At 40.6% G+C, this 15940-nt stretch overlaps 1 protein-coding gene across 3 annotated transcripts in view; it reads right to left on the bottom strand.

Moving 5' to 3' along the window:
* Nucleotides 1–15940, bottom strand: part of dgkb (diacylglycerol kinase, beta) — a 738504-nt gene that overhangs the window by 390612 nt on the left and 331952 nt on the right. For all 3 annotated transcript variants that reach the window (XM_072251979.1, XM_072251978.1, XM_072251977.1), the window contains 2 exons: nucleotides 11903–11976; nucleotides 9992–10066 (listed from right to left, as the gene is read on the bottom strand). In XM_072251979.1, coding sequence (XP_072108080.1) covers nucleotides 9992–10066; nucleotides 11903–11976 — 149 coding nt within the window. The remainder of the gene's footprint in view (nucleotides 1–9991; nucleotides 10067–11902; nucleotides 11977–15940) is intronic.

Raw genomic sequence — 15940 nt, 5'->3', positions numbered from 1 at the left:
AGTGGAGAGCAATCTGACTGGTTCCATCACAAACTGATATGGAATGCACAGGATCACAATGGGCTGCAGAAAGTTGTGAACTCAAGCAGCTCCACTAAGGGAAAATCACTGCCAACTATTGAGAACACCTCAAGAGCTGGTGCGCCAAAAAGGTGTCATCTATCACTAAGGACTCTGGCCATCTGGAACATGCCCTCTTCTCATTACTACCATTGAGAAGGAGGTACAGGACCCTGAAATTCCACACTCACTGATTCAGAAACTTCTTCCCTCCACTATCAATTTTCTAAATGGTTCACAACTTTCTTCTTTGCACAACTTATTTATTGTTTTTCTTATGTCTGCACTGTACTAGTGCTGCAAATCAACAAATTTATATATAACCAGCTTTTGTGGGGAGAATGATATTTTGTTGTTTTTCAAATAACCTCAGCAAACTATTGTATTGCATCCATCTGATTATACACACTGAAGTCACAGTGCACGGTAGAGAGAAGGGTATATCAGTAAAAAGGAAAATGTCCAGTCTGAAATTTAATAAAAAGTTAACAGAGGTAAAGGTGTATTTTGTATTTGTGAAGTACAAAGCCGAATTTTGAGAATATCTGAACATTTTATTTTCAGAGTCTATTCGGAAGGATCAGAATCAGAATCAGGTTTAATATCACCAGCATATGTTGTGAAATTTGTTGTCTTTGCAGCAGCAGTTCAATGCAATGCATAATAATAATAATAGAATAAAATCTATGAATTACAGTAAGTATAGTTAAATAAGTGGAAAATAGAAATAAAAAAAGTAGTGAGGTAGTGTTCATGGGTTCAATGTCCATTCAGAAATCGGATGGCAGAGGGGAAGAAGCTGTTTCTGAATCACCGAGCGTGTGCCTTCAGATTTCTGTACCTCCTTCCTGATGGTAGTAATGAGAACAAGACATGACCTGGGTGATGGAGGTCCTTAATGATTGACACTGCCTTTTTGAAGCAACGCTCCTTGAAGATGTCCTGGATACTACAGAAGTGAGTGTCCATAATGGAGCTTACAACTCCATCAAGTTGTAAGCTCCAAGTTTACAACTCTCTGCAGCTTATTTTGATCCTGTGCAGTACCCCTACCCACCAATACTGGACCACGGTACATCTGTAGAAATTTGCCAGTGTTTGAAGAACGTGGATGAGGAAAGACACATAATGAAAGGGTCAGATTTTAGTCATGATAGAGGTGGGAAAGTTGGAGGAGTTGTGTTTTTGATTAGCGATCCCATCACAGCAATACTTAGGATATCTTTGGTCCAATGAGGCAATATAGGTATAACTTAGAAATAAGAAAGGGATTATCATTTTGATGTCTTTATACTAGATTCCTTTCTATAACTAGCAGGTATGCAGTGAAATTGCAGATAGGTGCAGGAATAATAGGCTGTAATAGTAGACAATTTAAATATCCTTCATATTGATTAGGACTCCTATATTGCTAAGGGATTTGATGGCGCAATATTCATTAAGGGTGTCCAGAATTTTTTTTAAAGTAATAAGTAGGTGGGCTGATGTGAGGGGAGGGGGTAACACTCTGACTTCTCTTGAGAAATGAGGTAGGGCGAGTGGCTAATATGTCAGTGTCAGTAGCAACCATAATTCTATTATGGTTTTAAAACAGTTATGAAAGTGATAGGTCAAAGTCCTAAATTGGGCCGAGGCTAATATGGTGGCATTAGGCATTAGACAAGAACTTGCAAACATTGACTGGGAAAGGCTACTTACAGGTAAAGTGATGAAGGTATTTTAAAGATCATTATCATGCTCTACATATGGGAAAGGTCTTAAAAAGAATATTGCTCATTAGATTAGATTCAACTTTGTCATTGTGCCGAGTACAGATACAAAGCCAATGAAATGCAGTTAGCATTTGATCAGAAATGCAAAGGAAAGTGTTATTTACAAGATAACTGCGAATAAAAAGTAAGTGCTACAGCACACAAATATAGAAGTACTGAGGCAGTACTGCTTAGTGCTGTGATGTGAGGTTCAGCAGGGTCACAATCTCGGGGAAGAAGCTCTTCCTGTGCCTGCTGGTGCGGGAGCGGAGGCTCTTGTAGCGCCTACCAGATGGGAGGAGAGTAAAAAGTCCATGGTTAGGGTGAGATGCATCCTTGATAATGTTTTTCACCCTGCCTAGGCAGCATTTATGGTAGATGTTCTCAATGGTGGGCAATTGGGCGCCGATAATCCGCTGGCCAGTTTTCACCACACGCTGGAGTGCTTTGCGGTCCGATATGGGGCAATTGCCAAACCACACTGAGATGCAGTTGGTGAGTATGCTCTCAATGGTACAGCGGTAAAAGTCCGTCAGTATCCTGGGACAGAGGTAAGCTTTCTTAATGCTCCACAGGAAATAAAGGCGCTATTGCGCCTTTTTGATCAGGATGGAGGAGCTTAGGGACCAGGTGAGGTCCTCGGAAATGTGGATACCAAGGAATTTGAAGCTTGATACACACTCCACTACAGTTCCATTATTGTAGATGGGGACGTGAGTGTGGTTCCTAGCATGCCTGAAGTCCACAATGATTTCCTTGGTCTTCTGGGTGTTAAGGGGCAGGTTGTTGTCAGCACACCATGCAGCCAGGTGCTGGACCTCGTCCCTGTCGGCCTTCTTGTCATCCCCTCTGATCAGGCCAACCACCATGGTGTCGTCCACGAACTTGATTATGGAGTTAGAACCATGTATGGGAACGTAGTCATAGGTGAAAAGGGAGTACAGAAGAGGGCTCAGCACACAGCCTTGAGGCATGCCAGTGTTCAGGGTGACAGTGGAGGAGGAGAGGTTGTCTAACTCAACTGATTGGGGTCTATTAGTCAGGAAGTCCAAGGTCTAATTGCAGAGGGATGAGCTGATACCAAGCTGTATATACTGGGAAGGTGGTTGTGGAATCCAGTGAGTTCAAGGAGGTGCATGATGATATACTGAAAACCTGCATATGCAACCTTGAAGCATGTAAAGCTGGCTTCATCACTGTGGCCCAAGCAAGTGTATCCTAGGACTTTGTCAAGATCCCAAATGGTAGCATGGTCCAGGATATGAGATTACACGCAATCCAAGGTGAGCTAGTCAACTGGATACAAGACTGGCTTGGTGGAAAGAGTCTGAGGGTGGTGATGGAGGGTTTTGTTTTCAGGCTGGAGACCTGTGTCCAGTAGTGTACTGCAGAGTTTTCTTTCAAGTTAAAGTTCAAGTTTACTTGTCATTCAATTATACCTATACATGAATACCCATGAATACAGCCAAACGAAAGAATGTAACAGGGCATATTAATGATTTGGATGAGATAACAAGTGTCTGAATTAGTAAGTTTGTGGATGACACCAAAATTAGTGTGCAATGAGTGGTTAAGAAGGTTGCTTAAGGTCACAACAGCTATGACTCTGAGACAAAGGAAGGACAAAGCGCAGGCATTAAAAGCAGACACATCAGACCATTCAATGGCTGTTTTAGCCAAAATGACAGGAAATTGACAAATCATCATGAGGCAAGTGAAAGAAGGGTTAGTTTGTGTCACTCTGTGGTGCAATTCTTCAGTACAGCATTGGGTTGAGCCAAGTTAGAGATGACAGTTGACCATTATCACTTTGGATGTGGTAAGTGTTGTGTCTCTTAGAGTCTCATTACAGTGCAGCTGAAGATATCTTTGTTGGCCAGAAAGAACCACAGTCTACAAATCAGTGAATTTGAGTGAACCAAGGGTAGTGGAAGTAGACAGACCAATTGACTTTTTTCTTGCCATGAGTATGAAGCAATGGAGACTGCCATTTTGTGAAGCTGCTCTGTATCTTCCATCTTGTGAACTTGGCTGAATCAGTGTTTAAAGTAGAAACAATGATGCACCAGGTAATCTGTTGGACTAGAGATCATGTCCAAATAAGAAGTTATTTGTCAGGTGTTCTTTGGTATGATATAACTTTCATGTTTGTGAATGTGTGGTCTCCGTCTTCCCCAAATGATTTGTGCTGGCTGCTGGGTTTGGTAACTGACTTACAAGTAAAAGCAATAAATTATCAGTTGTCACTTGTGAAAGAGGGCAATAAATGGATGCTAGCTTGGACCAGGGCCAATAAAAAGGTGACATAGGTAAGTCAGATGACCTAAAGCCAACAAGGTTGAAATGGAACATTTAAACTGATAAGAAGTGATTAAAAGTAAGAAGCTTCAAATGCAAAATAGCAACAATTCTTTGGAGACCAGGCATCGTGGACATGGAGGACCCCAAATCACAGTATGGACTACTTTGCTGGGTATGATCTTTTCTATATTTTTGACTGTTCATGGAGGGTTGGAAACTCAATAGATCGGTACACAGATATTCGGTTGTGTAAGTTCAAGTGCTTTTTAGTTTGAGACAAAAAGGCACTTGACAGTAAATACAGATTCTCTCTGAGCCTAACTGACCATTATTATTAAGGGGTAATCCTTGTAACAACTTCCATTATCACCAGATGCTAGATGTACATGATGTCTTCCGGTCAAGAACATTTTGAAGAATACTGCAAATTAAACAAGTCAAGTCATCAGGACCTTGGCATAACCTTTTGTGATTTAAGTAGAGAAATAGTCATAGAGAAGTACAGCACATAAGCAGGCTCCTTGGCCCATCTAGCCAATGCCAAAACCATTTAAACTGCCTGCTCCATCAACCTGACCTGCACCAGGACCATAGCCCTCCATACTCCTGCCATCCATGTAACTATCCAAACTTCTTTTAAACATTGAAATCAAGCTTGCATGCACCACGTGTGCTGGCATCTCATTCCACACTCTCACAACCCTCTGAGTGAAGAAGTTTCCTCTCATGTTCCCCTTAAACTGGTCACCTTTTACCCTTAATCCCTGATCTCTGGTTATAGTCCCATCCAACCTCAGTGGAAAAAGCCTGCTTCCGTTTACCCTAACTGTACCCCTCATGCTTTTGTACACCTCTATCAAATCTCCTCTCAATCTTCTAAATCCTAAGAAATAAAATCCCAACCTATTCAATCTTTCCTTATAACTCAGGTTCTCCAGAGCCAGCAATGTCCTTGTAAATTTTCTCTGTATTCTTTCAACATTGTTTACATCTTTCCTGGAAGTAGGTAACCAAGATTGCACACTATACTCCAAATTAGGCCAATATATTATTCAGTTTCAACATAACTTCCCATCTCCTATATTCAATAAATTGATTTATGAAGTCCAGTATGCCAAAAGGTTTCTTTACGATCCTATCTACCTGTGATAACACTTGCAACTGGTATGGAGGGGCTACTGCACAGAACTGAAAGAAGCTGCAGAAGGTTGTAAATCTATTCAGCTCCATCTTGTGCACTAGTCAACAAAGTACCTAGGATATCTTCAGGGACCGGTGTCTCAGAAAAGCAGTGTCCATTATTAGGGATGCCCAGCACCCAGGGCATGCCCTTTTCTCACTGTTACCATCAAGTGGGAGATACAGAAGCCTGAAGGCACACACTCAGTGATTCAGGAACAGCTTCTTCCCCTCTGCCATTCAATTCCTAAATGCACATTGAAGCTTTGGACACTACCTCACTTTTTTTAAATACATAGTATTTCTGTTTTTGCACATTTAAAAAAATCTATTCAATATATGTAATTGATTTACTTGTTTATTTATTATGTTTTATTTTATTTTATTTAATATTATTTTTTCTCTCCGTCTGCTAGATTATGTATTGCATTGAACTGCTGCTGCTAAGTTAACAAATTTCACGTCACATGAAGGAGATAATAAACCTGATTCTGATTCTGAATTATGGACCCGTAATCCCAGATTCCTTTGTTCTACTGCAGTTCTCAGTGCCCTACCTTTCACTGTGTAAGGCCTACCCTGGTTGGTTCTACCAAAATGCAAATGCAAAACCTCATACTTGTCTCCATTAAATTCCATCTGCCATTTTCAGCCCATTTTTCCAGCTGAAGTACTTCTGTGGAAGCTCCAAACAATGCAATCAAATATTGTGCTTACCTTACCATAAGTGTACAGTCACTTCTTTATATGGCAAGAAGACATTTTCGCCCATATTACTAAAGCTTGCCTCAATATTGGATGACCACAGTCAAACACCAGCAACTGTGGGGTATCTTTGGACTTCTGCTAAATATTTTTAATTTAAGGATTATCAAATTAGGAAAGAAAAGTTCAGAATGGAAGCAATGAATGGAAGAGAGGGGTGAACATATGACAATATAGGAATAAAATATAGGGAGAAATACAACTAGCAACTGGTCAGATTGGAAGCACAATGCGCAGGTTTGTATGCTTGATGGGGTTTAAACTTTGACTAGTGGTGGAGATGATTTCTCAAAGAAGCAAGAATGTGCTGCTGTACTGTGATCATTAAGTTTGATAAACAGGTGTCCTGCATGTCCCAAAGGAAACAATCATCAAAGTCTTCAAATCACAAAATGTCAGCTAGAGATTTAATTCTATTCATGAAACTGGGAAAAAAAACATCACTATCGACAAGGGCAACCTGTCACAGCCACAGATTCAGCAGCGCAGCAGATACAGCAATTGCACTCATGAGTGCGTACATGTTAGCTAATTATGATTTCATTGTGATGGTATTTAACTCCATTCTTTGTGTGATTGAGACTTGCTGTCACTACGTTTGGATATGGCCCAAACGCGGAATGAGGGACTCTGAAGCAGGTCGATAGTTCACAGACTCTAATGCGAACAGAGTTAGGGGGAAAGGAAAACAATAAACACCAGGCCAAACAGGGCCATTAACTAAAACTCTCAAATGGAAAATGAAGCCAACACAACACTGCTGCTGAAAGGAATAACTAAATATAAAATTAATACCACTAGTCTTCAGGATGAGTTAACTCAACAGTCCAATTTCTCAGGCAACACCGAATGCAAGCAGGCAGTGAAACATTGCTGTGCTTTGCTCAAGTCTTGACAAGCGCTGTGATGGGAGTTTAATACCATCACAATGAAATAATAATTAGCTGACATATGCATATTCACGAGCACAGTTGCCGTATCTGCTGCATTGCCAGATCCATGGCTGTGACACAACCGTGTATTTTAGTTGAAACTTATCTAGCTAACAAATGTCCTTCAGGGAATATGATCTGCCGTGCTAGCCAATGACCAACATATCCAGTGAAGGGGGAAAAAAAACACTCATAAATGGCAATAACTTTGCAAACTTAATTTTCAATAAAATGAAACGTGGGTATGTTGAATTGTTTGTGATCATTGTAGACATATTTCTGGGACACCCTAATAATAATGACAATAATCAGAACAGGATACAATTTAAAATGAATGGCCAATCCTTGTTAGAGAAGTGATCACTACAAGAATCACCTACATTTCTGTAATGTGTTAATGCCGCACATTAATTAACATCTATTTCTGTAAAAATATTACTGATGCACATATGGGAATGCAACTGTTCACACAAATAGTTATTTTTCACACTTCTCTTGCCATCCAATCAAAGTTCAAAGAGAAAGCCAGCAGAATGATCAAGGACTAAGTAGAATATCCAGACTTTTTCTGATTCTCTCAGTTTTGCAGAATATTTGGCTATGTCACTTGTTGAGAGTTAACAGATGCAACAGACTTGCATAGAAACTAAAGTTATTTTCATGAACAGTGCTGTTCTCTGAGAGTTTAATTTTTTTTTAATTTCCATTTTTGCTATGATGCCATTTGCCTCCCATCTGGATCTTTGTTTTGCACTCAGTTCGTTTGTAATGCATATTAATCTGTTTCACTAGCTATTGGTCATTGGTGGAAATCCAACACAATATCACTGTCTCTTGGAGAGAAAGAATGGAAATGTCAGATTGAAATAGTAAGTTGTTTTGTGTGGGAAATGTTATGGAATATTCCCAAGACAATGTACCCAAGCTTAATATGTTACTGTAGAAATCTATTACTCTCCACCAACAATATTTATAGAGGAGAGAAAGTTCTGCAGATTTTATTTCATTCTTTCTATTTCTTGGATCACTGGAAGCAAAAAAACTATAGCTTTTCTGAATGATGAGGACTTCATTCCTTGCCCCTCATAGAACCTCTCGGCAGACAGGATCAGAATGTTGGCCAGATGATCTGTATCTTTGGGGCACCTTTCCGAAATTGGCACCATTTTATGATGTGACATCCATGCCAATGGAGGTTAGCACTCAGTATACCTTTGTCACCACCTCATTCACCTGTGCTTTGACCTTCAGTGATCTTTTGGGCAGGGAGGAGGGAAAGATGACAGACCAAGATCTTTCCATTTGATTAACATTTTATATTTGCTGCAGGTAGAAGCACCATGCATGTCACCCTTTAGATAAACTCTACAATTTCTCAGGTAGCTTGAACCTGGAAACATAGTATGATCTGAGAGTCGCGTCAAATCAGTCAGCCCAAAGATGTGCAGTCCTTTCAAAGATTCTGACTCCACAACCTCCAACTCCACTGACTTTCCCTGCTATTTATTCAGGATGACATTACCTTTGTCCAGTCCTGAGGTTTTGGATGATTGCTTTACTGAGCTTTCAAACCCCTACACAACATTTTTAATAAAGCCAATTCCCATTTTACCCCATGGACTCCATTATTTCTTGACCTCAATTTTGCTTGTTGACCTTCCTTGCTCCACTGTGCATGTAAACTTTAGCTCATCTACGACCACCACCCATATCCTACCCCAGACTGCCTCAGCCACTTACTTTTCCCATGTGTTTCACCATTTACTGCTTGTGTTTGAACACACTGAATACAGAAGGATTTTTATAATTCCTTCCACAGCATCATCTACCCTATCTTGACAAGGTTTTCCAACTTTACATGTCAGTGCACTGTTGCATTCTTCTGCTGCTAGTCTTCTGCAAACTCATATGCAGTAAACCCTTTAAGAGACTAGGCCGAACCCTTTAGAGCTCCCATTTTTCTCACAATTAAGTAAAATATCCCCAAAACCTCATCCTTCAAGCCTTCAATCACGTCCACTGTTTTTATTCTACTGCTGCCAAACTCCCACTCGAATACTGTGAAACACTTTATTGTGTTTAATTTAACATTATATCCCAATATAAACACAAAAATTCTGTTAACATTTTTTTCTTCACTGGACTCTGCTAGCAACATATTAAAACTATACCTCTTTTTCAATGAAATATAGTTCAGAAACAATACAATTGTTCATTGTAGTTTTGTTTATAATTTACAGGAAAGAGTCTCTACGGTTGAAGAGAAAGTCAGACGTTTAAGATATAATACTGTTGTTTGTGAATTAGGAAACAGATGTGTCTGGTAATCTTGCCTCAGGCTGACTGCAATCTTGTAATGTTTCTGTAAGGGTAAGATTTATCAGCTTGTACATCCCATCCTGCTGGGAACACAGGGTATCATAACAAACTGCACAGCGCATAATTCATACAAGAACGTTATTCACTATTTGTCTTCAACATTAATGAAACTTGTCAACTCCCAAGATAACAAAAGTTTCAATGCAGATTTAAGAGACTTCAGTGTGTCTCAGTATCACAAAAATTGAAGTAGATTTTCATGATCTTATTAGAGAGCAAAATATTAATACATTGCATCTTACTTATTTTAAGGTGATAATTAGTAAAATTGTTTTATATACTTTATAATATATAACAACAGAATTTTACAGTGTACAATTCCAGATTGCATTTCAGTCTTTAGAGAAGTTAATATGTGTCATGATGCCCTTCCAAATAGCTTTGATCTCTTTGTTCATATATTAAGTTATACTCGATAATTGAGCTTTAAAACCAGGATTAAATGTCTAAACATGAACTATTTTCTATGGATTATGTTAGTGCTTACTACAAGATCGGAAAATGATTTGTACCTACATCTTTAATGTTCAACATAAATATTATTAAAAACATGAATTTGGTAACCTTTTCATATTTTCAATCTGTACATGATATTTCTAATTCCGGTTTTCCTGTTGTACTTACCCTGGCATTGGGCCACTACTACCAAGACTGTAAACTTGGCGAGGATTCAGCAGAAACTGGAATTTTCTGAAGATTCTACGAAAAGATTAGAAAATAAATTATCCATTAGTTAAAACAACCTGTTTTATGTTAGAATTTTATGTCAGCTTCCTAGAAGAGTCTATTTGACAAAGCATAAAGGAATCTTTATAGATGAAGTAATATATGTGAATTCATCATTTAATATTAACGAAGAAGTGATCTGTATTGTTACTGTAATCATTTTAGTTTTAATGATGATTTATAATGAAGGTCTTTTCCAGGAGGGTGCTTGGGTCAAGCTCATACTGGTGTCACGCCTAATTAATGTCCCCAGGTACTGCTTTTACAGAAATGTGAGTTGAAACAGTGCACAAGTCACAGGGGAAGATAAATAGAGGCACTTGTAGGGGATATTAACTAGACACGACACTTATACCAGGTCATATGTTTTCTATTCTTTATTTTCACTGAACAATTAATGAGTGACAATTTCAATCATGCAATGCTTAGTATTTCATTGAAATTAGGCACAATTAAAAAGGAGAATTTCTCAAAAATTATTTTGTTGTATTTGTCTTATAAGATTTATTTTTCAAAATTAGTATTTAAATCTGATCACCCAATCTTAAATTACAGAAAATAAACTGCTGAAGGAACTCTGTGTGTCAGGAAGCAAAGGGATAGTGTCTATTACATTATATTATATCTGCAGGGGATGGATAAGTCCTTAAAGATAAACTAAATTTATCAGAAGTGCAGTCAGTTTCAGACATCTTTTGATCAAAATTTTGCAATTTTATACATTGCAAAACAACCAACATTACAATTCTCAAATGCATTTTAAGAATATCAAACTGTCATACTGCTTTACAGATGGTTGTTGGGGGTATTATTTTAATCATTATAGAATAAGCAGGAAATGGAGGAATATAGCATAACCTTTATGAAGAACTGCATTAACATTCATAAGCATCATGCAGTTACAGTAAATTCAGGAAAAGCTGTAGTAAACATTCCTTCTACATAATGACTTTACGTCACCAGCTAAAGCCTAATAACGATGATCTCAAATTGCTTGGCTTGTGACATTGTAGCAAGTGGTGCCCCCGTTGAGCTACACTGCCAATGCATAGTGTGGATGGTCAGGACAGACACAGGGGGCCAGACAGGAGCTAGCCTAGAAACAGATGATTCTCATCAGGCATTCTGCAATAACATTTATGCCATCTTCTACTTTGTACTAGGCCCCTCCCTTCTCCTGCTGGATCACCTTTGCCTCCGTCTACTATGTGCTGGTTCTACTTGGGCCAATTACTTGTAAAATTATCTTTGGAAGTCTTGGAGGTCCAGTACATTTACTTCCCTGAAGTATGAACTACAAAGACCACTTCAATTTTGTGGTGATCACCATGCTGTTACTCATTTGCTGCAGAAATGTGAGCCTCTTTGCCAGATAAGCAAGAGCAAATAATTGCTTTGGAGAATGCCTACTCTTCCTTCACTATTTGGAATTACATTTTAAGAGGCAGAGGTTGACTGTGCCCTGGTTTAGGCATTTTGAGGTTTCTGAAGCAATGGAGACTCACTTTAACCAGGTCTCTGACCTTTTCCAAGGAGTTCCATTCATACACCAGCTTGGAAATACAGTAAGCATGAGCAATTTCAGATGACTAACATTGTTTTTATTGTGTTTATTGGTGATAACCTCTATTTGCGTTGGATACTGACTAATCTTATATTTATATTTTAAAATATTGCATTATAATACATCCATAATTATCTGGGTTTATCATTAGTCTTCCCCAATTAGATTGTTGTTTGATTTCTCACCATGAACAACATTCTGTTTCATTTTTCATAACTCAATGACATACAAAGGCAGAGGCTCACCTTTCTCCTTGTTTTCCACCACTTTTTGGATTGACGAACACCAGAAGAGGATGTGTGCCTGGAACGGGCGTTATCTGGAAAAATATATCCACACTATGCAATTCAATCATCACCAAAGTTTCATTTACATATTACTTATCTCACTTGATTTTAAGAGTTTGAATCCTATTGGTACTATATTTAACAGGCCACCAAAGGAACTAACTGTTCCTGTAAAGGCGGGAGGAGAAGATAGCAGAGCACTGTTCGCGCGCAGCTCTCCAGTGAAAATGATATTGCATCCATTAAATAGGGGCCGTGGACAATTCTGATTTGATGGAGACAGACGTGAAAGCACAGTGGAACATCTGGAGAAATTTCTGAAACGCCGGTTCGCTGCCGCAGTTACTGGGCGATCGAGAATCTTCCGGAGGGAAGGCCCCAAAATCCCCAGCTTTGCCTGCTGCTGGCGACCAAGATTGAGGTTGAATCGTTCGGATAGAGATAGTGCTTGGTACTCGGTGTCGGAGGGCTGATCAGAGGCTCGAAATTTTCGGATGACTCAGAGTCGGACTGTGGTCGGGCATGGCAGGGAGAGGTTTCTTCCTTCTCCCGTCTGCATGAGATGTGGGACATTCAAGAGACTTTGAGCTTTTTTACTGTGCCATGGCCTGTTCTTCATCAAGTTATGGTATTGTTGAGAGATTGAGAATCCCGGATGGTCAGTTGCCTCCCTGGTGCCAGGGTCCGCAATATCTCGAGTCGAGTTCTCGGTATTCTCAGGAGGGAGGGTGAGCAGCCAGATGTTGTAGTCCATGTAGGGACCAATGACGTGGATAGGAAGGAGGAGGAGGTCCTGCAAAGAGAGTTTAGGGAGTTAGGTGCAAAGTTGAAGGACAGGACCTCCAGGGTTGCAATCTCCGGTTTGCTACCCATGCCACGTGCTAGTGAGGCTAGAAATAGGAAGCTAATGCAGCTAAATACATGGCTAAGGAGATGGCGCAGGTGGGAGGTCTTCCTGTTTCTGGACAATTGGGCTTTGTTCCAGGGAAGGTGGGACCTGTTCCGACGGGACGGTGTGCACCTGAACTGCAGGGGGACCAACATCCTTGTGAGTAGATTTGCTAGTGCTGCTCCGGGGGGTTTAAACTGGATTTGCAGGGGGAGGGGAACCAGAGTGTTAGAGCAGATAGTGAGGTGGAGGAGGATAAAGGTCATGCGAGGACTGCATGTATAGACAGAAATCAAAGGTTTGTACATGATAGAAACGTTCTCAGGTGCATCTATTTCAATGCAAGGAGTATTATAGGTAAGGCAGATGAGTTTAGGGTTCATTATTGCTATAGCAATCACATTATTGCTATTAGTGAGACTTGGTTGCAGGAGGGGCAGGACTGGCAGCTTAATGTTTCTGTTGTTAAGGATTCCGTTGTTTCAGACGTGATAGAGGGGAAGGGATGAAAGGTGGAGGAGTGGCATTATTACTCAGGGAAAATATCACAGATGTGCGGAGACAGGACAGCCTGGAGGGTTTGTCTACAGAGGCCATATGGGTGGAGCTGAGGAACAAGAAAGGTGTGACCACACTAATAGGGTCGTCTTATAGACCGCCCAATAGTCAGAGAGAACTGGAGGAGGAAATCTGTTGAGAGATAGCAGACCGATGTAAGAAACAGCAAGTTGTAATAGTTGGGGATTTTAATTTTCCACGTATTGACTGGGACTCCCAAACTGTGAAGGGGCTAGATGGCTTGGAGTTTGTCAAATGTGTTCAGGAAAGTTTTCTAAATCAATATATAGAGGTACCCACGAGAGAGGATGCAATACTTGATCTCCTATTAGAGAACCAGATAGGTCAGGTGACAGAGGTATGTGTAGGTGAACATTTTGGGCCCAGTGACCATAATGTCATTAGTTTCATGTTAACTATGGGTAAGGACAGGTCTGGTCCTCGAGTTGAAGTTCTAAATTGGAGAAGGGCCAATTTTGTAGAAATGAGAAAGGATCTAGGAAGTGTGGATTGGGATAAGTTGTTTTCTGGCAAGGATGTGTTCAGTAAGTGGAAGGCCTTCAAAGGTGAAATCTTGAGAGTGCAGAGTTTGCATGTTCCTGCTAGGATTAAAGGCAAAGTTAACAGGCATATGGAGCCTTGGTTTTCAAGGGATATTAGCGATCTGGTTAAGAGAAAGAGACAGGTGTATAGCAGGTATAGGCAACAAGGAACAAATGAGGTACTTGAAGGGTATACAAAATGTAAGAAAATACTAAAGAAGGAAATCAGGAAGGCAAAAGAAGACATGAGGTTGCTTTGGCAAATAATGTGAAGGTAAGCCCGAAGGGTTTCTACAAGTATATTAGATTAGATTAGATTAGATTATGAGGACACTCAGTTCTCATTTGTCATTTAGAAATGCATGCATTAAAAAATGATACAATGTTCCTCCAGAATGATATCACAAGAAAACACAGGATAAACCAAGATTAAAACTGACAAAACCACATAATTATAACATATAGTTACAACAGTACAAAACAATACCATAATTTGATAAAGAGCAGACCGTGGGAACAGTAAAAAAAAGCCTCAAAGTCCCGATAGACTCATCATCTCACGCAGGCCGCAGAAGGGAGAAACTCTCCCCGCCATGAACCTCCAAGCGCCGCCAACTTGCTGATGCAGCACCATTGGAAGCACCTGACCGCAGCGGACTCTGAGACTGTCTGAAAACTTCGAGGCTTTGACCAGCCCCTCCGAGCACCACCCTCTGCCGAGCGCTTCAACCCCGCCCCGGCCGCTGAGCAACAAGCAAAGCCGAGGACTCAGGGCCTTCTCCTCCGGAGATTCTGGACCACACAGTAGCAGCAGCAGCAAAGCAGGCACGTCAGAAGTTTCACCAGATGTTCCTCTGTGCTCTCATGTCAGGATTGTGCACGGCACCCTACTTGACAAATAACAGACATCACCACCGGAGTGGCCGCTGCGAGCTGCATCGCGCCGCCGCCATCTTCTCCTCCCGTCGTATATTAAGAATAAAAGGATAGTAAGGGACAAAGTTGGTCCCCCTAGAAGATCAGAGTGGTTGTCTATGTGTGGAGCCTCACGAGATGGGGGAGATCTTCAACAGTTTTTTTGCATCAGTACTTACTCAGGGAACTGGCACAGTGGAAATGGAAGGAAGGGAAACAAGCAGTAGTGTCATGGAACATATCGAGTTAATGAGGAGGAGGAGGTGCTTGCTGCCTTACAGCGAATAAAGGTAGATAAATCCCCCAGGCCTGACATGATATTTCCTCAGACCTTGAGAGAGACTAGCGTAGAAATTGCAGGGGCCCTGGCAGAAATATTTAAAATGACCTTAGCCACGGGTGCGGTGCCGGAGGATTGGAGGGTAGCTCATGTTGTTCCGTTGTTTAAAAAAAGGCTCCAAAAGTAAACCAGGTAATTACAGGCCAGTGAGTCTGACATCAGTAAGAGGAAAATTATTGGAAGGTGTTCTGAGAGATCGAATATATAAGTATATGGGCAGCTAACGGCTGATTAACGATAGTCAGCATGGCTTTGTGCATGGTAGATCGTGTTTAACGAATCTTGTAGAGTTTTTCGAGGAGGTTACCAAGAAAGTAGATGAAGGAAAGGCTGTGGATGTTATCTACATGGACTTTAATAAGGCCTTTGACAAGATGCCACATGGGAGGTTAGTTCAGAAGGTTCAGACACTAGGTATCCATGGAGAGGTTGTAAACTGGATTCGAAATTGGCTGTGTGGGAGAAGACAGAGTGGTAGTAGATGATTGCTGGAGGCCTGTGACTAGTGGTGTGCCTCAGGGATCTGTGCTGGGACCATTGTTATTTGTTGTCTATATCAATGATCTAAATGATAATGTGGTAAATTGGATCAGCAAGTTTGCTGATGACACTAAGATCGGAGGCGTTGTGGACAGCGAGGAAGGCTTTCAAAGCTTGCAGAGGGATCTGGACTAACTGGAAAAATGGGCCAGAAAATGGCAGATGGAATTTAATGCAGACAAGTGTGAGGTGTTGCATTTTGGAAGGACAAA

Source organism: Mobula birostris, chromosome 3, assembly GCF_030028105.1.
Source record: "Mobula birostris isolate sMobBir1 chromosome 3, sMobBir1.hap1, whole genome shotgun sequence".
In the NCBI taxonomy this organism is placed as follows: domain Eukaryota; kingdom Metazoa; phylum Chordata; class Chondrichthyes; order Myliobatiformes; family Myliobatidae; genus Mobula; species Mobula birostris.
Note: the sequence above shows the minus strand (reverse complement) of the source record. Positions and strands in the feature narration are given on the sequence as shown.